This window comes from Stegostoma tigrinum, chromosome 13 (genome assembly GCF_030684315.1).
Source record: "Stegostoma tigrinum isolate sSteTig4 chromosome 13, sSteTig4.hap1, whole genome shotgun sequence".
Lineage (NCBI taxonomy): Eukaryota > Metazoa > Chordata > Chondrichthyes > Orectolobiformes > Stegostomatidae > Stegostoma > Stegostoma tigrinum.
This window is the reverse complement of record NC_081366.1, coordinates 78,295,935-78,323,052: the sequence shown is the minus strand read 5'-3', so window position 1 is coordinate 78,323,052 and position 27,118 is coordinate 78,295,935. Positions and strand designations below refer to the sequence as shown.

The 27,118-nt window shown below is 47.3% G+C and overlaps 1 protein-coding gene across 2 annotated transcripts in view; it reads right to left on the bottom strand.

Annotated features, from left to right (window-relative positions):
• LOC125458335 (docking protein 3-like) overlaps positions 1–20,649 on the bottom strand; it is a 36,229-nt gene extending 15,580 nt beyond the window's left edge. Inside the window, exons 1-2 of one of the 2 annotated variants that reach the window (XM_048543538.2) lie at positions 20,493–20,649; positions 121–417 (exon numbers count right to left, since the gene is read on the bottom strand). In XM_048543538.2, the coding sequence (XP_048399495.1) occupies positions 121–417; positions 20,493–20,549 (354 nt within the window). In that variant the 5' untranslated portion in view covers positions 20,550–20,649. The remainder of the gene's footprint in view (positions 1–120; positions 418–20,492) is intronic. The other variant, XM_048543539.2, reaches the window with a different exon arrangement.
• Positions 20,650–27,118: the final 6,469 nt, after the last annotated feature.

Genomic DNA, 27,118 nt, shown 5'->3' with positions numbered 1-27,118 from the left:
ATCATTTGTCTTATTTTAAGGGAAGCTGTTCCTGACCTGTCCTGAATGACTCTAAAATATTTACTTACTTAATAAAAAATATAATAAACCAATCATTCAACTTCCGTCTGATCTACCTACCTGAAATGCTAATACACATAGGCACTTGACCCAGTCCACTACATCATGTTTCGAAGCTGCCATGATGTAAGTTTTCTCCATGGTGATAATGCTAAATGTTGCTGTCTCTTTTGGAGGGTTTTCCACCTGGTTCTGATTGATGCTGATACAGTCAGACAAACGGATGATCCTTTCCACTCGTTTTGTATTCTGCCTCTCAGGAGTGTTGGTCCAATCCTTTATGTCAAACTGCTCCAGCCTGGCAATACTGTTTGAACTTGCTGGGTACAATAGGGACCAGTTCTTCTTCCAAACTTTCTGAAATAATGAGAGGGTGTCAATCAGCATTGGAGATGGGGCTCGACCCGTGTGAAACCAGAATTCTCATACGTCAAAGAATCGCGATAACTGCTTGGCTCCCGCACATTTTCTTTTTAATCATTCATGGGATAAGGGCATCACTGGCCAGACCAGCATTTATTGCCCATCCCTAGTTGCCCAGAGGGCAGTTAAGAGTTAACATCATTGCTGTTGGTCTGGAGTCACAAATAGGCCAGACTGGTAAGAATGGCAGTTTCCTTCCGTAAAGGGCATTCGTGAACCAGATGGGTTTTTCCAACAACTGCCAATGGCTTCATGGGGATCATTAGACTCTTAATTCCAGATTTCTATTGAATTTCCACTATCTGCCAATAGTGGAATTCCAGGGGGGTGGGGGTGGTCCCAGAACATTAGGCGGGTCTGTGGATTAATAGCCCAGTGATAATACCACTAGGCTATCGCCTCCCCGCTTTGTAGATATTTTCTGAATGCCATTTAGTTCACTGTGTATAACAGGAGATCCCCCACAATGTTAAAATAAGGAATAAAATGGGTCAACTACAGTTGCAGCATATCTGAGAGTGAATCATAATTAACACCAGTTTCTTCATGGACGCTGGTTCCTGAGGGAGTTTTGAATGGAATACCACCGAACACACAGCTTCTTGTGTATATCTGATGTCTAGCTCATGAGGATAATGGAATGGGGAGAAAACTATTGGTAAAGCTAACAAAGAAATGAAACAAATGCGGTAAGTACACATGTCATAGAGTCATAGAGATGTACAGCATGGAAACAGACCCTTCAGTCCAACCTGTCCCTGCCAACCAGATATACTGTATTAATCTAGTCCCATTTGCCAGCATTTGGTCCATATCCCTCTAAACCCTTCCTGTGCGTGTACTCCTGTTCACTCAGTGCATTGTAAGTTACCATATTGTTCCTGATAAAGGATTTCAATAAGAAATGTTATGGATCAGACCAAACCCCCTCAAAATATATGAAGAAGATAGCCTATCTTTTGTTATTTTAAAGGCAAATGCTTGATGTTGTCTTCCAGATGCAATTTAATTGGTTGATCTACCAGTCTCGAAGCCAAACACACATTATTCATACAGAGACAGTAGGAACTGCAGATGCTGGAGAATCTGAGATAACAAGTTGTAGAGATGGATGGACACAGCAGGCCAAGCAGCGTCATAGGAGCAGGAAAGCTGATGTTTCGGGCCTAGACCATTTCTGAAGAAGGGTCTAGGCCCAAAATGTCAGCTTTCCTGCTCCTATGATGCTGCTTGGCCTGCTGTGTTCATCCAGCTCTACACCTTGTTATCTCATTTTTCATACACTATAGTTCAAAGGCAATAAAAGAAAGAAGAAATTGAAATAAATCTACTGGAAAACTTAACACAATAATAGATTATTTAACTGCCGAACAGCAACTATTTTAATATAGTAACATTCCATAAGCACACCCTTTCTAAACCCACAACCACTTCCATCGAGAAGGAGAAGGGCAGCTGATATATGGGAACACCACCACTTTCAAGTTGGCCTTATTACCACATGCCTGCCCCTCCACACCCCCTGTTGTTAATCACTAATGGTCCCCATTAACAACTCTTCGCCCTCCCAGTCTGATCGTTAGCAATTCCTTTGTCTGTCCAACTGTCTTTCTCTCTCTTTGGGCTGTATCCTATTGTTTACTCCCTATCCCACCCACCTCCTTATTTCCTGCATATAAACTGACGTTTTCCCAGCCACCATCAGGTCTGAGATAGAGTCACTAGACCCAAAACCTTAACTCTGTTTTTCTCCTCCACAGATGCTGCCAGACCTGCTCAGCTTTTCCAGCAACTTTGCTTTTGTTCCTGATTTATAGCATCCACAGTTCTTTTGGCTTTTATCAGCTCCAAGTTCCCCTCCAAGTCACTCCCCATCCTGACTCAGACATATATCACTGTTCCTCCACTAATTGCAGGGTGAAAATCCTGGAATTCACCCACAGCAGGTGGACTGCAGTGGTTCAAGAAGGCAGCTCACCACCACCTTCTCAAAGGGGCAACTAGGGATGGGGCAATAAATGCTGGCCAGCCAGTGACGCCCATATCCCACAAAACAAATAGAAAAAAAAATTTCGGTAAAATGGACTGTCTCACATGCAATCCTAGCAGCAGGAAGAGAACTCCAGCTTTTCGCTGTAACAGAGGGAGGGCAAACAGTTTGAACATCCAGCTTCAAGGCCCTAGCAACTGCAGAAAACTAAAACTAAAATTCCTGTTTCCTGGCAGCTTGTTCCATCCTTTCAGGCTGCTTCTATGTCCCAACTTTTAAAAGAAACCCAGGGTCTCACAAGCTATTTGCTCCATTGCCTTTGAAAACACTGCTTGGTACCTCTGGAAAAAAAAACCCAGCACCGAATACACATCTTAAAGGCATAGTATTGTCACAGAAACTACTGTCGGATCAAAGTGAGGTCTAGAACCACCTGCAGCACAAGCTCACGTATCCCTGTCCAATGTAAGCAAACTAAAACCAAAACCCCATTAAGAATAGCTCTCATAAAAACCAAAAGAAATGCGGATGCTGCAAATCAGATACAAAAACAGAAGTTGCTGGAAAAGCCCAGGAGGTCTGGCAGCATCTGTGGAGAGAAAATCAGAGTTAAGGTTTTGGGTCGAGTGACCCTGCCTCCATTCTGTTTACACTGCTCCATGTCATTAGACCAATGCATCAGGCACAGAGGCAGTTAATCAGTGACCCCTGTACAAAATTAAGTTGCACTTCCTTTAACTAATGAGAGTTCCTTATTTTCAGAAAGGCGTCTCATCTCTAGTGAGTTACGTAGACAAACAGGATGCTGTACGAACACAGCAAGCCAGGCAGCGTCTGGTTGGTCAATGGGAGGGATGTAGGGTGTAGGTTGTAGGGTGCCCAGGTGGAAGAGAAAGTGTTGTTCCTCAAATTTGCATTCTGAGTCAATGCAACACTGGAGGGGCCAAGGACAGACATGTCAGAGGGTGATTGGGAGAGGGAGTTGAAGTGAGCAGTAACTGGAGGGACTCAATATTGAGTTCTCTAATTTCAATCAACCTTCCCACCGGTCCACCAGCTCTCCGTTCCAGCCCCACCTCCTCCCTCCCATTCCACCTACCAACACTCCCCTCCAGCCACCAACCAGATTCATTCCTCCCATCAACCAACCAGCTTGTACCTACCACCAGTGTCCACCTATCGCCACCATTCTGCTATTTCCACCCCCCCAACCCCTCCATCCCCACCGATTATCTGCAGCTCTTTCTACGCCCCCCCTTCCAGCCCTGAAGAAGGGGAATAGCCAAAACACTGGCTGCTCCTTTCCTCCCAATGCTGCCTGGCCTGCAGCGTGATTCCAGGCTCCCGTTTGTCTACCTTGGACTGTAGCATCTGCATTTTTTTGTTGTCCCTAGTGAGTTTTGCCCAGGTAAAGTTAGAAATTTACCTTTACTCGGCTGTTTGTATCACTGTTACGCCTATTCTCCAATAGCGAACTTGGTTTTTGGACTGATGGAAGTTGTTTGGACTGCTTTGATTTCCTTAGAATTTTTCACTCAACCATATGAGAGAGAAAACAGGTAGAGTCGTAATGGAGGAGGACCAGATACAATCTGGTGAAAATTCTTCTGGATGGGGCAGGGGAGGAGAGAGTTGAAGAATGGAAAGAGAGATAATACTCAAGAGCAAACCAGCATCTTGCCATTGGTAAGAAAATTGGGACAGGTTTACAACAGTGTGCAAAAGGTGCCTGGGCGAGGATTTATGGGGAAAACCATAATTAAGTAATGGACACAGCACAGAAGAAGGTTATGCAGCTTGCCACGCCTGTAATGGCTCTCTGGAAACCAAATCCATAAGTTCCACTCCCACATCATGTCCGTGTAGCCCTGCATTAACCCAGTCCCCAGTTGCTTGTCCAATCTATTTGGAAAGACATGCTTGAGTTTGCATCTACCACACTCCACATTATATCAGGAAGGGGTGAAAATACTGGATACTGCAAAGGCTATTGCCCTGAAAATATTCCAGCAATAGGACCAAAGACTTTTGCTACAGGACTGGCCATGCCCTTCCACTACGGTTATAACACTGGCATCAATTTGGCACTGTGGAAGATTGCCCAGGTAAGGTTAAAGCTAAAGATGGCATAGTTCTACTCTGTCATTATGGAGAGGTGAGTGGTGGTGGTTTAACCTAAGGGTCACTAAGCCTCAGTAGTGGCTGAGAAGAATAGTTCTTTGTGGTAACCTCAGCCAGTGTGGGAATTGAACCCACATTGTTGGTATCAGACTGCCAACTGAGCTAACCAACCCCTTTACCTGGGTAAGACCCATCCATAAGAAGGAGGACAAATCCGACCCAGCAATTATCGCTGCCTACACCCAATTATCAGCAAAGTGACGGAAGAGGTCACTGATAGTACACTCAAGTTGGACTAACTCAACAATAACTTGCTTATTGACATTCAGTTTGTATTCTGCTTGGGTCTATCAGCTTCTGGCACCATTACAGCCGTGGGTTACATGTTTCCGCACACCCAGGGGAAAGGGCAGGTGGTGAGGTGTGCTGACCAGCTTAAATTTGCAGTGATGCCTGATTCCCGTTGGGTCCTCTTAACACAACGATGCTCAGGATCAGGAGGAAACAAAGCAGCCTCAAGCCTTTTACTCTGGAAGCGCAGGATCTGAAATGGATTGTAACAACTTTCTGTATCGACATTGCCACCCTTTGGCTTTCAGCATATCCCCATGTCTATCTGCTCTAATGCCCACTTAACACATGTACAGTGGCTCAATGGTTAGCACTGCTGTCCCTTACTTCCAGGGACCCAGGTTTGATTCCACCCTCAGGCGACTGTCTATGTGTCTGCGTGGCTTTCTTCCGGGTGCTCCGGTTTCCTGCCACAGTCCAAAGGTTTGCAGTCTAGGCGGATTGGCCATGGGAAATTGCCCGTAGTGTTCAGGGATATGTAGATTAGGGATGTGGGTCTGGGTGGGATGCTCTGAGGGTTGGTGTGGGCTAGTTGGGCCGAAGGGCCTGTTTCCACATTCTAGTTATTCTATGATCTATGATGAAAACGTATTATTCAGCAATTTGCTGCATTAGATTTCATCTGTCACCTTATTGCCTGTTCCATCAGCCTATCGATGTCCTCTTGGAGTCTATCAAAATCCTCCTCAGAGTTCACAATGCTGCCAACTTTTGGGCTGTCTGCAAATTTTGAAATAGTTTCCTGTATACCCAGGTCAAGGTCATTCATATAGAAAAACAACAGTTCTCCTACTGTGGAAAACACACTGTACAGCTTCCACCAGTGCAAAGACAATAATACATCATTAATCTGCGTCTTCTCACTCCATCAATTGTGTGTCCACGATACCACTGTCTCATTTATTCCACAGCCTTCAACGTCATTGGCAAGTTTGTTATATGGCATGTTTTCAAACCTACTTCAGAAATTTCAGTGCACTACACCAACCATATTACTCTCATCACTCGCTCTGTTATCTCATCAAAAAACTTAACCAAGTTAGTAAAAAATTATTGCCTTTCACAAATTCATGCTGGCTTTCCTTAAGTATTGGTCAAGGAATGATTGTTGTAGCAGTGAAAGATTGCTATTATTTTTATTATTTATATTATACTGAAAAGCCATGGTGCAAACTGGGTTCTTTACTTGAAAAGTATGGGTGATGAATTGTCAAAATTGGAGTGAGAACATGGAGTTATTTTGTGAGCACCTGTGCAATTACCATGAACCACTGTGCTCCTCAAAAAGAAATTCTACCCCACCTCCTCTTAGTTTAGAACACTATTTGAAAAGTATTTGTTTTCTACATTCATATATACCTGAGCGATGGTTGACCCTAACTTCAGGCAAAAATATCTCTAACTTTTTGTATGTATTCTATATCCGTCAAACTGCCTTTTTGGCTAAAGAACCTAACTTTTTTTGCTAACCACCGCTCACCATCTCTCCCAAGGACTGACTCTCTCCCTCTCTTCCTGAACAATTCCCTGCCCACTGTCCCACTAATGCTTTCTCTCTGAAAGCGTTCCAGAGAGAAACAACAAGATGGAAGGAGTTAGATGAAAGGATAAGTGAATGGGAAAGTTAGAGAAGCAGCAGGAGGGCATGGCCACTGCAAAGTGGTGCCAATCCGGAGTTAATGAAATGTGAGGCTGGATGAACACAGCAGGCCCAGCAGCATCTCAGGAGCACAAAAGCTGACGTTTCGGGCCTAGACCCTTCATCAGAGAGAGGGATGGGGTGAGGGTGCTGGGCCTGCTGTGCTCATCCAGCCTCACATTTCATTATCTTGGATTCTCCAGCATCTGCAGTTCCCATTATCACCAATCCGGAGTTACATTTGGTTGACCTTCCCTGGGGCAACAGGAACCCAACCCAATGAAATATTAAAGGTGACCCTTTGCTTTTTGTTTCAAAACTTGTTTTAAGGAACTCAACCTTTAAACAAGCAGATATGATATTTGAGAACAAACTGAACTCAACTAGTACAAAAATACCTATGCATTGCTGCCAAGATTTCCTTGAACCTTTATTGTATAATAAATGTATTCAGCAGTTAGAGCTGTTGAGCGTCCAGAAAGGATCCTGAATGATACAGAATTTAGAGGCTGCTTTTGATGCTTCCCTCCCTTCGCTGTACTGTCCACCTTCTCAACCCTAGCCAAGCCCATCACACAAGGATAACTCACTCAGTCCATTGACCCAAATATTATAGATCTTAGTGGAAAATTATTCCACCACATTCAAAGAGAACTACTTAATAAAACCAGTAATGGAATAAACTGAAGAGTTTTCTCTGCTCAACCTCTAGGCGTCCCATGACATTATCTAAACATTTATATAAACATAGAGGAAGTTCTCAAATCTAAGCGCACTTAAAAATCAGCAGTCACAAAACACAAAAACGACCTGGAATACAAGCGGTTAAATGAATCCAAATAAAAATAAGACAAAAATGCACGCTTTACAGCAGTGTTGTTGCATATCAACACGGATGATGTTTACTCACCGAAGGGCAACAGGTCATTAATCGGGGTTTAGGATGGGCAGGGGTTCAGACTAATTTCTGAACGCTAAGCTCCTCCTTCAGCAACCACATTACTGAATAGCGACTGGCTACTTGGTCTTCTGAGCTATAAGGCTGACCACAAAATGTTCAATAAAGAACAAAATGGCTCCACTTCTACTTCTCACCAAGATAGATATAAAATATCAAGGAGGAATTCACAGCACAAGTTCAGGGGAAAATCAGAGCTGACAAGTGCTAAAATGATTTTCTATTATTTATTGACAAGGTAATGGCTGAAGATGAGAAATTCACAAGGACACTGGGGACACTGAAGAAGGGAGGTAGGTTTATCCTACCTTTATTAAAATTATATGGGAGGATCAATGGCCTAGTGGTATTTTCATTTGACTGCTAATCCAGGCAACCCAGATAATGTTCTGAAAATCCAGGTTCAAATCCCACCATCACAGATGGAAGAATTTGAATTCAAAATATAAAGAAATCTGGAATTAAGGATCTAATGATGACTGTGAATCCATTGTCAATTGTTGGGGGAAAATCCTATCTGTTCACTAATGCCCTTTAGGGAAGGAAACTGCCATCCTCACCCAGCCTGGCCTACATGTGACTCCAGACCCTTAGCAATGTGGTTGATTCTGAACTGCCCTCTGGGCAACGAGGGATGGGCAATAAATGTTGCCTGGTCAGCAATGCCCTCATCCATAAGACCATAAGACATAGGAGTGGAAATAAGGCCATTTGGCCCAGCAAGTCCACTCCGCCATTTAAATCATGGCTGATGGGCATTTCAACTCCACTTCCCTGCACTCTCCCTGTAGCCCTTGATTCCTTCCGAGATCAAGAATTTGTCGATCTCTGCCTTGAAGGCATCCAACGTCCCGGCCTCCACTGCACTCCGTGGCAATGAATTCCACAAGTCCACCACTCTCTGGCTGAAGAAATGTCGACTCATTTCAGTTTTAAATTTACCCCCTCTAATTTTAAGGCTGTGCCGACGGGTCCTAGTCTCCCCGCCTAATGGAAACAACTTCCAAGCGTCCACCCCTACTAAACCATACATTATCTTGTAAGTTTCTATTAGATCTCCCCTCAACCTTCTAAACTCTAATGAGTACAATCCCAGGATCCTTAGTCGTTCATCATACGTTAAACCTACCATTCCAGGGATCATCAGTGTGATTCTCTGTTGGACATGCTCCAGGGTTACTATGTCCTTCCTGAGGTGAGGGGCCCAAAACTGGACACAGTATTCTAAATGGGGCCTAACTAGAGCCTTATAAAGCCTCAGAAGCACATCACTACTTTTATATTCCAGCCCTCCTGAGATAAACGACATCATTACATTCGCTTTCTGAATTACAGACTCTACCTGCAAGTTAACTTTGAGAGAATCCTGGACCAACACTCCCAGATCCCTTTGTACTTCTGCTTTGCAAATTTTCTCACCGTTTAGAAAATAGTCCATGCCTGTATTCTTTTTTCCAAAGTGCAAAACCTCACATTGAATTTTTGAATGAATGAAGTTAGGGGCAAAGAACACCATGAGATGAATCGGTTTGGAATAGGTTTTCATTATTTGGTGATTCCTTTGACCTGGTCTTGTGAAAGTGTTCTTACTGTATTGGTCTTCTATTTGTTAGACATTTGCCTGGTGTTAGGGTTTATTCACTCTGAGGAACATAAATAATTCAGGAACAAAGTTCAAGATTGTACCGATTGTCATTGAGTCTCTAACTTGTTCATGCTGTCCGTAATCCCAAACTAAACTAGTCTCACCTGCCTGTACTTGGAACCTCTCCCTCAAAACATTTCTTATTCAAGTACTTATCCAAATATCTTTTAAATGTTGTAACTGCATTTTCTTCCACCACTTCCTCCAGAGGTGCATTCCACACACGAACCACTCTCTGTGTAAAACAGTTTCCCCTAATGTCTTTTTTTAAATCTTTCTCCTCTTGCCTTAAAATGATGCCCCCTAGTCTTGTTACCCGCTGTCTTGGGAAAAGACACCCGCCATTCAACTTATCCATGCCCCTCATGATTTTATAAACCTCTATAAGATCACCCGTCAACCTTCAGCTGGGAGGCAAGGGGAGGCCAGTAAAATTGTGGGCAGCTATGTTGGACTGTCTCGTCAATGTAAGGTCGCATTTGTGTAGTTAACCGTGTATTATCCAAATGTGGAGAGAGTTCCCACTCCAAGGATGCAGACAGTTGATTTGCTTAACACAAGGACAACACGGTAGCCCACAAAACCACCAACACACTAAAACAGCAGCTAATGAACTTAAAAGACCCTATACAGACAACAAGCAAAACGAACGTCATCTACAAAATACCTTGCAAGAACTGTGACAAACACTACATTGGACAAACAGGCAGAAAGCTAGCCACCAGGATACATGAACATCAACTAGCCACAAAACGACATGACCCACTATCACTCGTATCCTTACATACAGATGAGGAAGGACACCACTTTGATTGGGACAACACATCCATCCTAGGACAAGCCAAACAGAGACACGCACGAGAATTCCTAGAAGCGTGGCATTCCAACCGGAACTCCATCAACCAACACATTGACTTGGAGCCAATCTACCATCCCCTGAGAAAAAGAACAGGAAATGACATCACCAACGCAGGAAATGACATCACCAACCCAAGGAAACCTAAACAGATAGATAGAAAGCGAGACATAACACCAGCGCTTCATTGGAGGCTCACTGTTGATGTTACCTAGAATGGTAATGAAACGTCTGGGAACAAACCTTCCAGCTCAGTGAACCAGCTTACATCTGGAACAAAATAAAGACCCACTCTCTTGTGGACCAAGAGGAGGAGAGCGCTGTCTTGGAGGTGAAAGGAGGACGTCGGGTTGGCTGTGCACCCTTGCAACCGGTAGATCTTAATGCTGGCTTTGGCCTAACGCTGGTTCAGGGGAGCAGCCAACCTGCAACGATGGCTGCGGGAAGTGCTCGTGCCCCAGGTCAAGGGGTCTGGAACACCATCCGTGTTTCCGTGAAGAAGGTGGATGAAGGTGCACCTGTGGACCGCACCTTCTTCATGAAGAGGGTCCTGTTGGACTGTTGTGGGTTCGCTGCTGCAGACATTTACTGCCTGCAGGATTTCCCCGGAGGGGGTTTTTACGATGTGGCCTTCAGGAGTGCCAAGCTTTGCGAGCACTTCCTGGAGGTTTTCAAGGAGAAAGGAGGGGAGGGCCCCCTCTCTGTATTGACCGCTGTCCCACTGTTTGTGATGCCAGCACAGAGGAGCCGTATGGTGACTGTACATATGTACAACCTGCATGTGCCAGCAGTTTTTGTCCTGACCTCCCTTGGAAGGTACGTGAAGGTGGAAGGGGACCTAACAGACATCATGGACCCCTTTGGCATCTGGACCAGTAAGAGGCGGGTCAAGGTGACGCTGAGGACGGGCGCGGACGGGAATGTCATACATCCACCATCCAGCTTCGCGATCGGCGGGAGCAGGGGCTACCTGACCTATGCAGGGCAACCTAAAGTCTGCCAAGCCTGTGGTAGGTCAGGTCACGTGGCGGCCGACTGCAAAGCCACCATCTGCAGGAACTGCAGGGAGGAGGGACACCTTGCAAAGGATCGCCCACGAGAGAGAAGCTGCAACCTTTGCGGGGAAGCGGGCCACCTCTATAGGGCATGCCCGCAGCGGGGGACCACCTACGCCCAGGTCGCCGGCAGGCGCAACGCGGGGCCAGGCCCCCGGAGGAGAGGAAGGCACCAGGGCCCTGCAAAGACCCCACTAATGTGCAGGAGGGCCAGGCCGTGCAGGAGGGCCCAGCCCTGCAGGATGGGCCTGAGGCCAGCAAAGCGCCCGTCCAGCTCTGCTCCCCCCCGACAACCCGGAGTCGATGGAGGCAGCGACAGGCGACCCAGGGGAGTAGCCGATGGTCCAGAAAGCGAGGAGGAAGGTGCGTCGGCGGGCCCAGGAACCACAACCATCAGGCGGGAAGAGGCAGCTACAGGGGGGCTATAAGAGCTCCTCTGACGAGGGGGATTCGGAGAGGGCCCACCCGAAGCAGAAGTTAAAGGTCTCGAGGGGGAAGGAAAGCAGCACCCCGCTTCCAGGTGACGGGTGGCATCCTGAGGCTCCATCCGACACCCAGTCATGTGCCGCTGGGGCCCTGGAGGGCCTCCCGGAACTTCCAGGCGGGAAGGAGGAAACAGCGCGTCCCCAGCCTGACCCAGAGCCGGACTCTCCTGCCTCTGTACCCCAGACGGGGCGATGCCACCCAGAAGGCAGCACGGACGGTTTCCTGAGCCCGGAGAGCGTCCAGCAGTTCGCCTGGGCAATGGGCATGAAGGGACAGATGGAGGGGCTGGACCTTGGACTTGGGGAGGGTACTGCGGTCATTGCCCACAATGGGGGTACGAGTTGCGAGCATTAATGTGCGCAGTGTCAAGTCCACCGCAAGATGTGTGTCCACGTTGGCCTACCTGACCACCATCGAGGCGGACCTCCTGTTTCTGCAGGAGTGCGGGATACCGCACCTCAGCAGGTACGGGAAATGGTCCGGCGCCTGGACCTGTGGGCCTTCGATCTGGTTGGGGGGTAACGACTGTGGCTCCTCGGGCCTGGCTATTCTGCTGTGGGGGCGCGACTTCACCATCTCTCAAGTTCAGGAGGTGGTGGGGGGGGGCGCCTCCTAGTGGCTGACATCACCTACAGGAACGCTCCCCTGAGGCTGATCAACGTGTACGTCCCAGCAGTACGGAGTGAGCGGTTGGCCGTCCTGCAGCGGCTTCCACCCCTGCTGGCTACGTCCAGGCCGGTCATCCCACGCGGAGACTTCAACTGCATCATTGATGCAGATGGAAAATCTGGCGTGGGGACAGCGGGTGGGGGGAGTCAACTGGACGTCACGTCCAGATTCCTGATGGGCAAGGTGAAGGACGCCAAGCTGCTCGACGTCTTCAGCACCCCTGCAGGCGGAGCGCAGCGGAGGTACGTCTGGTTGCGGAGACGGGTCTATTCGCTCAAGGATAGACTTCCTGTTTGTGTCACGGGCGTTCTCAGTCAGGTCCACCGGTGTCGAGCCGGTGTTCTTCTCTGACCACTGCCTCCTGCTGGCCGACTGTCACTTACAGGACGACCAGCCGGCCAGCAAGGGGATGTGGAAGCTCAACACGACTCTGTTGACCCCAGAGAACGTTGAGGAGCTGAAGAGGGAGTACGCCGGTTGGAGAACCGTGAAACCCCTCTTTGAGTCTCCGGGTGACTGGTGGGAGATGGTGAAGGAGAACATCAAGAGGTTCTTTGTCCTCAAGGGTGTTCGGAAGGCGAGAGAGAGGCGGGGAAAGCTGTCGCGACTCCAGAAAAGGGTGTAGAACCTGCTCGTTCTGCAGTTGATGGGGGTCAATGTCACGGAGGACCTGCGTGAGGTGAGGGGCCAGCAAGCCTCGCTCTTCGCTGCGGAGGCCTCCAGGCTAATCTTCCAGTCCAGGATCCACTCCGTGGAGCAGGATGAGACGTGCTCGCGTTTCTTCTTTCAGAAGGTGCACAAAGAGAGCTCTGTGCTTAGCCGGCTGAAGGAGGACGACGGCTTGGTGACGACATTTTGAGGATCAGCGGATGCTTCTATGCCGGACTTTACGACACAAAGCCCACGGACAGCACGGCCTCCAAGTTGTTCCTGTCGTCTATCACGGAGGTCTTAGACGACGGCACGAGGGAGTGGCTGGACCGGCCGATATCCCTGGACGGGCTGACCAGAGCCCTCAAGTCCTTGGAGAGGAATAAGACTCCCGGGAGCGACGGCTTACCGGTCGAGCTGTATTCCGCTCTGTGGGACCTGGTCGGCCAGGACCTGCTGGAGGTGTACGATAGTGCGCTTCGGGCAGGGGAAATGTGCAAGTCCATGAGGAAGGGCATCATCACCCTCATTTACAAGAGGAAGGGGGAGAGGGAAGAAATTAAGAATTGGCGTCCCATTTCACTATTGAACGTGGACTACAAAATCCTGGCCAAGGTCATTGCCCACCGGGTCAGGTCTGTCCTGGAGTCAGTGATTCACCGTGACCAAACCTGTGCTGTGCCGGGCAGGAAGATCACTGAGAGCCTCACGCTCATCAGGGATATGATCGCCTACGTACAGGACAGGCGGGTGGACACCTGCCTTGTCAGCCTGGACCAGGAGAAGGCCTTCGACAGGGTCTCTCATGCTTACATGAGGGACGTCCTCTCTAAATTGGGGTTCAGGGAGGACATCCGCATTTGGATCCGGCTGCTCTACGCCAACACTGTTAGCGCAGTCTCGATCAACGGGTGGGAATCGGACAGTTTTCCTGTCAGATCTGGAGTCAGGCAGGGCTGCCCGCTCTCTCCTGCCTTGTTCGTGTGCTGTGTGGAGCCCTTCGCCACATCCATCAGGAAGGACGTGAGCCTGAAGGGCGTGACTATCCCAGGCAGCAGAGGACTTCAGGTCAAGACCTCCCTGTACATGGACGACGTCGCTGTCTTCAGCACCGATCGTCGGTCGGTGAGTAGGCTGTTGGACATCTGCGGCCAGTTTGAACTGGCCTCGGGTGCCGAAGTCAATAGGGGTAAGAGCAAGGTCATGTTCTTCGGGAACTGGGACGACTGCTCCTTCATCCTCTTCACCGTCAGGACAGACTACCTGAAGGTGCTGGGTGTTTGGTTTGGTGGAGCTGGGGCGTGCACTCAGACTTGGGAGGAGCATATCACCAAACTGAAGCAGAAGCTGGGCAGGTGGACGCTCCGGTCCCTCTCCATCGCGGGTAAGAACCTGGTTGTCAGGTGCGAGGGGCTTTCGGTACTGTTGTATGTGGCGCAGGCCTGGCCTATTACCTGGACCTGCGCCGCTGCGGTCACCCGGGCCATCTTCCACTTCATTTGGGGGTCGAGGATGGACCGGGTCCGCAGGGACACCATGTACAAAGACCTGGAAAATGGGGGAAAGGGCGTACCGAACGCCACCCTCGCCCTGACGGCTACCTTTGTGTGCGGCTGCATCAAGCTGTGCGTAGATCCTCAGTACGCAAACACCATGTGTCACTACTTACTGAGGTTCTACCTGTCCCCGGTGTTGCGAAGGATGGGCCTGGCCTCGTTGCCGCGGAACGCTCCGAGTAGTTGGACCGTTCCGTACCACCTGTCCTTCATGGAGAAATTTTTGAAAGGAAACACCTTTGACCACAAGGCCGTCAGGCAGTGGTCAGCACGTAGTATCCTCAGGACCCTTCGGGAAAAGGAGAGGGTGGATCCCGTCGTGTGGTTCCCCACGCAGACTGCCAAAGTCGTTTGGCAGAATGCCTCATCGCCAGAACTTTCAAACAAGCACAAGGACATTGCTTGGCTGGCGGTGAGAGGGGCTCTGCCAGTGAGATCCTTTATGCATGCCCAGAATCTCTGCACCACCGCACGCTGCCCTCGAGGTGGCTGCGGGGGGGACGAGACTGTCGATCACCTCCATCTGGAGTGTGCCTATGCGCAGGAGGTCTGGAGGGGGATGCAGTGGTATTTGTCGAGGTTCGTCCTGAGCAGCTCCGTGACACGGGACTCCATGCTCTACGGGCTGTTTCCCGGGACGCACACCGAGACCAACATCAACTGCGCCTGGAGGACCATCAATGCGGTGAAAGACGCTCTTTGGTCTGCCCACAACTTGCTGGTCTGCCAGCTGAAAGAACTGACCCCGACTGAGTGTTGCAGACTGGCGCACTCCAAGGTCCAGGACTACGTGCTGAGGGACGCACTAAAGCTTGGGGCAGCCGCCGCCAAGGCGCGGTGGGGAAAGACCACGGTATGAAACCCCTCGTCCAGAATAGAAAAAAGGGCCCTATCTGGTAATTGGGCCCAGCTGGCGCCTTCCCCAACTGGTCAGGGGGCCAACTAGGACTATGCGGGGTGACAACTGCCGGGGTATTTTCTTTGCTTTGTTTTTTTTTCTTCTTTGTTTGTTTTTTTCCTTCAGTTGGTGTACGTACCCCCTGGGTAACCCGGAGCGGCTCGCATGACTGGGTAGGTGTATAAATATGTTTTAGTTTTTGTACATCTTCTGAATAAAGTATATTTTTTCCAAACAAAAGGGGACGAAACGTCTGAAAACTAACCTTCCAGCTCAGCGAGCAAACTCACATTTAGAACCTCAACCTGAGCTACAAATCTTCTCAAAACTCGCTACTAAATTGGGGCAATCTTATGATGCTGGAGGTTGATAAAATCGTGAAAGTCCTAAATAAGGTGGATAGCCGAAGTCTTTTCCCCTGGGTAGGGAAGTCCAGAGCTAGAGGGCGTAGGTTTAAGGTGGGAGGGGAAGAGATTTGAAAAGAACCTGAGGGACAACTTTTTCACATCAAGGGCGATGTGTTTATGAAATAAGTTGCCAGGGCAAGTGGTAGACATGGTACAGCTGGAACATTTAAAAAGCACTTGGACAGGGACATGGATAGAAAAGGTTTATTGGGAATAATTATTGCAATGATATTCAGCTCCTCTAATCCACCTACCAAAGTGTCTAACCTCACATTTTCCTACATGATTTTCCACATTTTTTCCCACTTACTGAACCAGTCCATTTCCTCTGCAGACTCTTTCTGTCATCCTCATTGCTTGCCTTCTGGCCTCGTTTTGGAAAGGTTGGTCTGCTGTGTTCATCCAGCCTCACATTTTATTATCTTTTAAAGGTTGCAGGGTTTCCAGCCTCTACTACTTTCCCAAGCACTGCACTGCAGATTCTCAGCACCTGCTGAGTGAAAACAGTTTTCTCAAATCCCCCCTGAATCTCCTGCCCCTTACCCTAAAAAAATGTATCCTCTCATGATTGACCCCTCCACCAAGGGGAACAGCTGCTCTCTATTCACCCTCTCCATATCCCTCATAATCTTATACAACTCACTCATGTTCCTCTCAGTCTTCTCTGCTCCACAGCAAATGATCTGAGCCTATCTCGTCTCTCCTAATGGCTCACTTTCTCTATCCCAGGCAACATCCTGGGGGCCCTCCTGTATATTCCCTCTAGTGATCTCATGGGTGGCACGGTGGCTCAGTGGTTGGCACTGCTGCATCACAGCGCCAGGGACCTGAGTTTGATTCTAGCCTTGGGTGACTGTCTGTGTGGAGTTTGCACGTTTCTCCCTGTGTCTGTGTGGGTTTTACCACGTTGCTCTGGTTCCTCTCAGAGTCCAAAGATGTGCAGGTTAGGGCGGATTGGCCATGGGACATTGCCCAAAATTTCTAGGGATGTACAGGTTAGGTTGATTAGCCATTAGTGTTACTGGGATTGGGGGTGGCGGGAGGGGGCGGGGGGGCGGTGTCTGTGTGGGATGCTCTTCGGAGGGTTGCTGAGGGCTCAATAGGCCAAATGGTCTGTTTTCACACTGTAGGGGTTCTATTCTATGATCCTTCATGTACTGAAGCAACCAGAACTTCACACAGTACTCCAGCTGTGGCCTGGCCAATGCTCTGTACAACTCCAGTATTACTTCCTTGCTCTTAAATACTATGTCTTGGCTGATGAAAGCAAGTGTCCCATATGCTGCTTTAACTATCCTATTCATATGCTCTGCTGACTTCAGGGATCTGTGAATAATTACCCCAAGATCCCTTTGTTCCTCTCAGCTACCTAGTGTCTTACCATTCATTAAATATTCCCATATCTTGTTTCTTCTTCCAAAGTGCATCACCTCGCACTTAGCACAGTTAAATACTATCTGCCACCGGTCTGCCCATCTGGCCAACCCATCTATATCTACAACCAGTCACTCAAACAGCCTTCTACCACTATTACTAAGCCAGTTCAGATCCACCTCGCTGAATTTTCCTGAACTGCACATACTTTAATCTTCTCAATTAGTCTCCCACGCAGGAACATGTCAAAAGCTTTGCTACAATTCATATAAATTACAATAACTGAACTTCCCTCATCTATACACTTGATCACATTTTCAAAAGGTTCTTAATAATTGGTTAGGCATGACCCCTCTCTGACAAAGCCATGCTGAATATCCCAAATTATGCCATGCCTTTCCAATTGGTTATTAACTTGCTCCTTTTTCAGAATTTTCTCCAACAGTTTCCCTGCTGCTGATACGACACTCACTGGTCTGTAATTTCCTGGTTCATGTCTTCCACTTTTTAAGAAGCGCAGTACCCCATCAGCCATTCTGTAGTCCTCTGGCACCTTTCCCTCTGGCCAGAGATGAATTTAGAATTTGTGTCAGAGTCTCTGTAATTTTTTTGCTATGTCATGCATAGCAACCTGGGATGCAATTCATCTGGGCCAGGTTATTTGTCTGTTTATAAGCCCAACAGAGTCTCCAAAACCTTCCATTTCCTGTGTCAAACTGTGCGAGTTCCTCACAATCCCTTTTCCTGAATTTCGTACCTACTTTCTCGCACTCCAGACTGAAGACATTCAACACTTTTCTGATATCCTGCAGCTTCATCGACAGGTTGCCCCCCTTTGTCCCTAATGGGACCTACTCTTTCCCTGGTTAACTTCTTCCTCTCAATGTATTTATAAAATACCTTAGGATTCCCCCTAATCATTTCAGAAATCCTCTGTCACACCCCTTTTTTTGCCCTCTAATTAATTTCTTAAGTTTCCTCCTGCACTTCTTGAATTCCTCTTGGGCTGCAGCTGAACTACTCCCTTTGGACTTGCTACAAGCCCTTCCCTTCTTCCTCATCCAGTCCTGAACTGTCCTCGGCATCCAGGGTTCTCTGACCTTATTGCTCCTACATTTCCTGTAAAAAAATTAATGTTGGGCCTGTGCTTTTCCCAGCTCCTATTGGAATGCACAACCCCCACCCCCATTGCTCTGCTGCAGACTTACCCACAAGGAGCTGTTCCCAGATCCTGCTTTATTCTCATAAAATCTGCCTTCCCCCCAGTCCAAAGCTGTTTTATGCAGGCCACCTTTTTCCTTGTCCAGAACAAATTTGAACCATACTGTGTTTTTGAACCATACTGTGTTGTGGTCGCTATCACCTAAACGCTCCCCCACTGCCACTTTAAACACTTGTCTGACTTCTTTCCCCAGAATAGGGGAGACAGTGGTGTAATGGTAATGTCACTTGTCTTGTAGCACAGGCTCATGCTGGAAGTGCATGGGTTCAAATTCTACCAGAGCACCTGGTGGAATATGTAATTAGGAATTAGAGCTTAGTCTTGGAAATGGTGACCAGCATAATTATTATAACCTGTCATTTAGGGCAGCATGGTGGGTCAGTGATTAGCACTGCTGCCTCACAGAGCCAAGGATTGCTGTAGTGTTCAGGGATGTGTAGATTTGGTAGGTTATAGGGGGATGGGTCTGGGTAGGATGCTCTGACAGTCAGTGTGGACTGTGGAGCTGAGGGCCTGTTTCCACACTGTAGGGATCCTATGATTCTATGAACCCGATCCAGCACTGTGCTGTCCCTTGTTGGGCCTTCTACATATTCATACAAAAATCTCCCGTGAATACATTTCAGGAAATCTGCCCCCTCAAACCCTTAACACTATGACTATCCCAATTTATGTAGGGAAAGTTGAAATCTGTCAGTATAATTACCAGAATATTACTCTTACATACCTCCGTGAACAGTCTACATATCTGCTCCTCTATTTCACACTGAATCTTTGGGGGTCTGTAATAGACTCCCGGTAAAGTAGCTGTCCCCCAATATTTCTAAGTTCTACTGAGACCTTGCAATGCAGCCCCTGCTCTCAGTGCACCACAACCAGAACCCACTACATAGAATCCCTGCAGTGTGGAAGCAGGCCATTCAGCCCATCAAGTCCCTCCAAAGAGCATCCACCCAAACTAAGATTTGCAAGCATGATGCCAAGGCTGGAGAGTTTGAGCTACAGGGAGAGGCTGAATAGGCTATTTTCCCTGGAGCGTCAGAGGCTGAGGGGTGACCTTATAGAGGTTTATAAAATCATGAGAGGCATGGATAGGGTGAACAGCCAAAGTCTTTTCCCCAGGGGAACAGAGTCCAAAACTAGAGGGGCATAGGTTTAAGGTGAGAGGGGAAAGATTTAAAAGGGACCTGGGGGGTAATCTTTTCGCGCAGAGGTTGGAGCATGTATGAAATGAGCTGCCAGAGGAAGTGGTGGGGGCTGGTTCAATTACAACATTTAAAAGGCATCTGGATGGGTACATGAATAGGAAGGGTTTAGAGGGATATGAGTCAAATGCTGGCAAATGGGACCAGATCCGTTTAGGATATCTGGTCGGCATGGACGAATTGGACCAAAGGGTCAGTTTCTGTGCTGTATAACTGTATGACTCCATGACTGTAACTCGAAGACAATATAAACTCGTCCCTTGATTACAAAATCTTTTAAAGGGGAAGTCCATGTCATCAACGGCTGTTAGGATTAGAACAGTAACCTCAACTGAAAAATGCATATTTTATGTTCCTGGAGCTAGACAAAATCTTCCAAATGCATCTAATCTTTACACAAAAAAGGAACATGTCCAGAGACCTCAAAGTAAAGGGATAATAAGCCTCAGGAATAAGTTTGCATCCAATGAAACCCAGCAACCAGCCAACCCCCCACTCCCAGCCCCAGCTTGCTGTCTGTGGACTGTAACATTCCCAGCAGTGACTGACCTCGCCAGAGGTCCTAGGAGCGACAGTGCTGTCCTAGGGGCAGTGTCACCGCCACCCCCGGGTTATTTAGTTCGTCACCCCGCAATTTTCGAACCTATTCTGGGATCCCTGGCTCAGTAACCAGCCAGTGCTGGGCTCAGCAGGGATGGTCCAGGCTGCTCAGGAATGCAAGGGTTGGCGGAAACAGGACCAGACTGGGAACGGCCTGGAGCTGGCAGCGAATGCATGGGGTTGAGGGGTTTAGGAGAAGCTGCGGGTTATACAGAAACGAAGCCCCGCGTTAGGTGTGAACTGGAGGGGGGAGAGAGAGCCCTGTTAAAGGTCTGTGCCAGTTTGCACTGATCACCTCCAGCCCTGCTCAGTCTGCTGGGACTTACCATGCCAAACTTATACTGCAGAATGTGCAGGATTCCTTCTTTCATGGGACTTGCCATGGTCAGTGTCCTCCGGGTCTGCTCAGCAGGCACTGACACAAACGCTCACCCTGCAGCTTCTCGAGTCTCCACTTCCTCCACATATACACTTCCTTCTTCCAGTCGGCTCAGGACGCACTGTACCGCAGCGTGTTCACCCTCTGGGACTGTACAACCGCACAACAAACGGGGTTCCCCAACCATCTCCCCTGTGGGATGCCGCTGCACACGAATCCCGGATTCACTGCGCAGAGAAAGAGGCCGTTCGGCCCGCCCAAATGGTGCCAGCTCTCCGCAAGAACGACCCGTCCTTTATAACTTCCTTTTTATTTGAAAGCTTCTGTTGCTTATCCAATCCTACAGCCAGCGCTGGATCTGCCTCGGCCTCGTCTCAGGCCTCATTCCCAATCCAGATGCACTGAAATAAGTTTTTGTTTTCATTGTATTTTTGACCCTTTTGCCAATCAACTTAAAAATCAGGGTGGCCTGGTTTTTGACTCTTCTGCTAGGGAGAACCAAGCTACTTCAACTCAGTGCTACTGCTCCCCCACCCACCTTTCTCCTCACTATAGCACAGCAGAGCTTCTCTACTCCACGCTCATAACTGAAGTCAGTCACCCTTGGATAAACTCTTCCCAAACTCTTCTGTGTAAAGTTTGTGTTCTCTTCCCAAACTCAATATTCAAGACGGATGCAGTGCTCCTGACTTCTATAAAGGCCCATTATAACTGGCTTACTTTTGTATTCTATGCCTTGATTTATAAAGAAAACATCCAGTAAGGCATATTTCACCACTTGCTACATGGTGCACAATAATGCCAAGGTCCCACTGATCCTGTCCCTTCCTCCCAATTGTGCCTTTGAACTTGGAATGCCTTTACTCCGTCATCCCATCAAATGTATCACATCACATTTCTCTACATTCAGTATCAGCTTGCAGGTATCCCACCCACTCCCTCAGCCTGTGACCTCCTGAGAACCATCCCCGTCCTCCTCACCATTCACATAACTGCCAGGTTTTGTCGAAATTGCAAATTTTGAAACAATATTCCGCATGTCCAAATGTAAATGAAGAACAGCAGTGGTTCTGGGGAGCAGAACCTACTCCAATCATCTGTTCCTGTCATTCAGCCAAGTTATTGTCCATGCTGTGGCTTTGACACTGAAACAAACCCACTGTGCCCTAATCTTCCTCTATGCTGGCAATCCTATTACATGGCACTTCTTCAAATGCCAATCATGGTATCTTTGTCATCAACCCTTATCGAGAAACACACTCATATTAGTTAGATTTAATTTGCTTTATAAAATCATGAGGGGCATGGATAGGGTGAATAGCCAAGGTTGGGGGAGTCCAAAACTAGAGGGCCATAGGCTTAGGATGAGAGGCGAAAGATTTAAAAGGGACCTGGGGGCAATGTTTTCACACAGAGGGTGTTGCATGGATGGAATGAGCTGCCAGAGGAAGTGGTGGAGGCTGGTACAATTATAATTTAAAGGCATCTGGATGGGTACAGGAATAGGAAGAGTATAGAAAGGCATGGGCGAGATGAGGGCAAAAGGGACTAGATTAATTTAGGATATCTGGTCGGCATGGATGAGTTGGGCCAAAGGGTCTGTTTTCATGCTGTACCTCTCTCAGATTCTATGACTGTAAATCTGTGCTGGCTCTCGGTAAGGTTTGAAAGTTGGGTGCTGGAAGGGCCGTGGTGAATTGCTGCAGTGAATCTTGTAGATGGTGCTTTGTGTTGCCAGTATGTGTTCACGGTGGAGGGAGTGAGTACTGAACTGGGTGGATGCGTTGTCAATGAAGCAAGTGCCTTTGTCCTGGGGGGTATCACATTCAGAGGAATGTAGGATTCCTGCTCAGGAATGTGGAAAGTATTTCATCGCTAAGGATTTCTGCCTTTTTTGATGGTGGACGGTTTTGAGGAGAGAGGAGCTGAGTTATTTGCCTTGGAATTTCCAGCTTCAGAAATGCCCTGACTGCTGCATGATTTGCACGTTGGGTCCAGTCCAAATTCTGGTCTATGGTTACCTCCAGGATATTGTTAATAGGGGACTGGTAATGTCATCGTACATCAAGGGAAGATGTTTGGATTCCTCCTTCTTGGAGATAGTCAGTGCCTGGCATTTGTGTGGACTGAATGCACTAATCAGTCCAAGCCTGAACATTGTCCAGTACTTGTTATGTTTGGATGAGGGTGGCTCCAGTTTCTGAGGAATTTTGAATGTTGTTGAGCATTATGCAATCATCAGCAGACATCCCCTGCTTCTAACCCTATGTCAGAGGGAAGGTCATTGATGAAAGATGGTTGGGTCAGGTAAGAATAAGCACAGCAGATGCACGGAAACATCACTTCTGAGGAACTAGATCACCATACCTTTGCTGTTGGCGAGTAATGATCTGGAACTCTCTTCATTATAGCCCTGTGGATGTCTCTGCATCACATGAATTGCAGTGGTTGAAGAAGGCAGCTCACCACCACCTTCTCAAGGAGCAATTAGGGATAGACAAACAATACTGGCACAGTCAGTGAAGCCTACATACCACAAAAGACTAAAACAAAAGCCTATAGAATGTCTTGGATTTGTTGTTGCACCTACACCATTAGCAGCACATCCACAAGTATCCTCTCCCTCCAATATCAATACTCAGATGGAGCAGTGTGTACTGTCTACAAAATTCACTGCAGAAATTCACCAAAGATCCTTGGATCGCACCTTCCAAACCCACGATGACTACCGTCTAGCAGGTCAAGGGCAGCAGATACATGGGAACGCCACCCCCTGCAAGCTCCTTACCAAGCCACTCTCCATCCTGACTTGGAAGTATACCATAGTTCCTTCAGTGCCACTGGGTCAAAATCCTGGAATTCCCTTCCTCATGACATTGTGGGTCAACCTTCGGCACATGGACTGTACCAGTTCAAGAGGCAGCTCACCATCATCTTCTCAAGGGCAACTCAGGACAGGCAACAAAAGCAGGACCACTCAGTGATACCATGTGCCACGAGTGAATACAAAGTTTTTTGTAAAAAATAAAATCTTGCGTTCTTGGTGAGTTTCTAACAGTTTTGCTCCTCTGTATCTTATCCGTGATTTGGTGGCCTTTAGAAAGTATTGATTCTAGATTCCAGTTCTAGATTTTATTAACTGTGACTTGAATCATCTACAGTCTTTGCTATCTCCTGAAGGAAGTTATTGTTATTATGATATGCCCATGGATCTAATTAGATCTGTTGAATGCTTACAACAACATCTTACAAAGTTGTTTAAAATCACTGACTTCTGTGTCTTTATGATTATCTACAATATGCAAATATTAATATTTATGTATTGAATGTAACTATTTTGCTTGAGTTGGCAGCTCAGGTAATTAACTCTGGAGTGTTAGGAAGGGCTTGCATTAGAAAATAATTTGGGAAGCTTTGGCTTAAACCTTCCATAACAGCACCAGCAATCTGTGTCTCCATCATAAAGCCAGAGGTTGGGATAGTCACTGATAACTGCGTGGTATTCAGTTCCAGCTGTATCTATCGCCTCAGAAAATTAAGCCGTGCATGCACTATATGCCATTCAGCCTTGCGTGGATTAGTAGCAAGTGAGATTTGTGTACTCAAAGTGTCAGGCATGGCACTATTCCGTTCCCACTGTGCAAGATCTTACCATTAGCATTATGTAAGCTCAACTGGAATCAGTTAGACAAATGGCGTGGTGAAAGCAATGGGTCAGACTAAGCATCTGACTCTCCAAAATCAGCCCACAAGGCATAAGCTAGGTGTGCGATGGAATATTTCTTTATTGTCTGAATGATGATAGGTCCGGGATGCTTAAGACCTTATGACAAAACAGTCAGCTTGATGGACCATCTACAGATACACTGTAGCAGCTGACCAGCAAAATCCTCATGCTGCCACCATCCTGGCTGGGAAATGTATAGCCATTCAGTTACTGCTGTGGGATCAAAATCCCGGAAAAGCCCTAACAGGGCAGTGAGTACACTTGTGTTGTGTGGATTGCAGTAGTACAAGAAAGTACCCACTTGCTTCATTCTCGAGAACAATTCTGGGCAGACAGCAAAACAGGCCTGGCCAGAATTATGTCCACATCCCAGAAACAAATAATCTAAATAAGAACAGGAGTAAATAGAGTTCTCCTTTCTTGCTTTAAGGTGATAGGACCTAAACTGTGAGCTGAAGAGAATGTCAAGGGGTTACAGCGTCGGTTAAAGTGACCAGTATGATCCAGATGCCCTGGTAGAAATCCAGTAGGAGAAGATAAGGTTTCCCTGTCATATATTATATGAGCTCCATACTACCTTAGTTTGTTATCTCCAAACCATTCTACCAAGCTTCCGCCAAGGCCCCATTACAAACATACACAATTGACAGGCAGGAAAAAAATCAGATGGCACATTACGTCTGCCTATCCCATGTTGGGTTACTAACCATTGCCACCAAGCCTTTTCACTGGTATTATCTCCACCCCCCACTCCCGTTCTACACAAGTCAAAACATAACGACCCAGCTTCCAGGAAGGAACAGTAACCCACAGGACACCCAGCGTGAAGCCTGATAAAGGCCAGGGGCCAGATCGACGACAGCAATATCCCGCGCTCAGCAGCCAGCTGTTCGCCCAGCTCCCATCACTGGGGTGAGGTGAGTGCAACAAATCCACAGTTACAGGAAGCATTAACCGTGACAAGCTTCTGTATTTGGTCAATTTATTTTTGATACAGCACAGGCAATATGTAGTTTCATTCTGCAGTTTGACATGAGGTAGGTTATTGTGGACTGAATGAAGTTGCCCTCATCATGGTGAGGCCCTGGCATGATCCCAGAACACATGATAGCTGGTGCGAGGAGAGGAACCAGGAGATCTGGTGCAGGAGTGTTTCCTCAAACAAAGGCCAATTATATTTTAGAAGGTGAGAGGACAGGTTGAAACGGTTATTAATAAAACATGGAATCTTTAGCTTTATTAATACAAAATATAATAAGTTACAGAAGCTATACTGAAACTTTAGGGGTGGCACGGTGGCTCTGTAGTTAGCACAGCTACCTCACAGCGCCAGGGACCTAAGCTCAATCCCACCCTCAGGGGACTGTCTGTGTGGAGTTTGCACATTCTCCCTGTGTCTGCGTGGGTTTCCTCCGGGTGCTCCGGTTTCCCCCCACACTCCAAAGATGTGCAAGTTAGGTGGATTGGTCATGGGAAATTGCCCCATAGTGTCCAGGGATGTGCAGGCTAGGTGGGTAGGCCATGGGAAATGCAGAGTTCCAGGGCATGCTTCCACACTGTGGGAATTCTATGATTCTTCAGGAATCACTGGTTAGACCCCAGTGTTTGGTTTTTGTTCAAATTTTTGAAAGGATGCTGAAGAAATTGACTCAAATGGAATCAGGCAGGAGGGACTGTCCCCTTTATATCAGAGGAGGTTAATAAGAAATTTGATGGCGGTGATTAAAACTAAGGAATAGTTTGTTAGAATATACAATGTGAAACTGTTTACAGAAGCAGAAGGATCAGAAACTGAAGAGTATAGATTTTAAATAGTCAACAGTGACCCTGAGAAAGCAAATGCTATGATTTGGAATGCTTTGCCTGTAAAGGTTATATTAGAAGCAGATTTAGCAACGTTCGAAAGTGGAATTGCATCAAACAGCTAAAGAGGCAAATGAATTGTAGGGCAATGGGGAGAGAGAGCAGCAAAGTGGGACTGGGAGGTCTTCAAAGGCAGGGCAGGTGTACAAAGGGCTGAATGAACACCCTCTCTGATTACCTGTGGTCCTGCCAAATGGACAGCTGGTTGGCTGGTTTCAATTTGATGTGACATTGCTTCCTGTTTATCCTTGAAGAATCACAGGGACAAATTGTGAAATGTTGAAGTTTGATAGTGGATTTGGTGGAATGTAGCAGAAAAACTTATGGCTTCAGTGATCCAAATTAACACATTTATTTGTAGTTATATATAATAAGTGGATATTACCAGTAAATACATTAGTCAGTAAATTATATTATGCAGTATATATATTTAAATATGAAGCTGTGAATATATACATTAAGCAGTATATATATATAAAGCAGTAAATGTACATTGACAAGCCTCACACCTTCCCACCTGTTAGGGACTCTGCTTTACAATGGCTGGACTGGAGAGCTCAGGGTTCCTGGCACCATTCGTGAACCCTGGTCCAAGGTGAAGTCCAACAGCAAATAAAGCATGCATCAAGTTCACAACAAGTCTTGCTGCTTTCTCACAGTTGCATATCCCAGCCTGAGAAGAAGTCTAAAGTGAAGTCTAATGAATGGGGCAAAGTCTACTAGTGCTGTCCTGAATTGAAGATTCTGTGCTGTTTCACCATTTCCTGGTACTTCCAGTACTTTTCCAGGCATTCCGTGATACAGAGAAACATCTCCAGGTAGCTACATGTGGTAGCCCGATAGGTAGCCCTATTATAGGAAAGATGTGGATGCTTTGGAGAGGGTTCAGAGGAGGTTTACCAGGATGCTGCCTGGACTGGAGGGCTTATCTTATGAAGAGAGGTTGACTGAGCTCGGTCTCTTTTCATTGGAGAAAAGGAGGA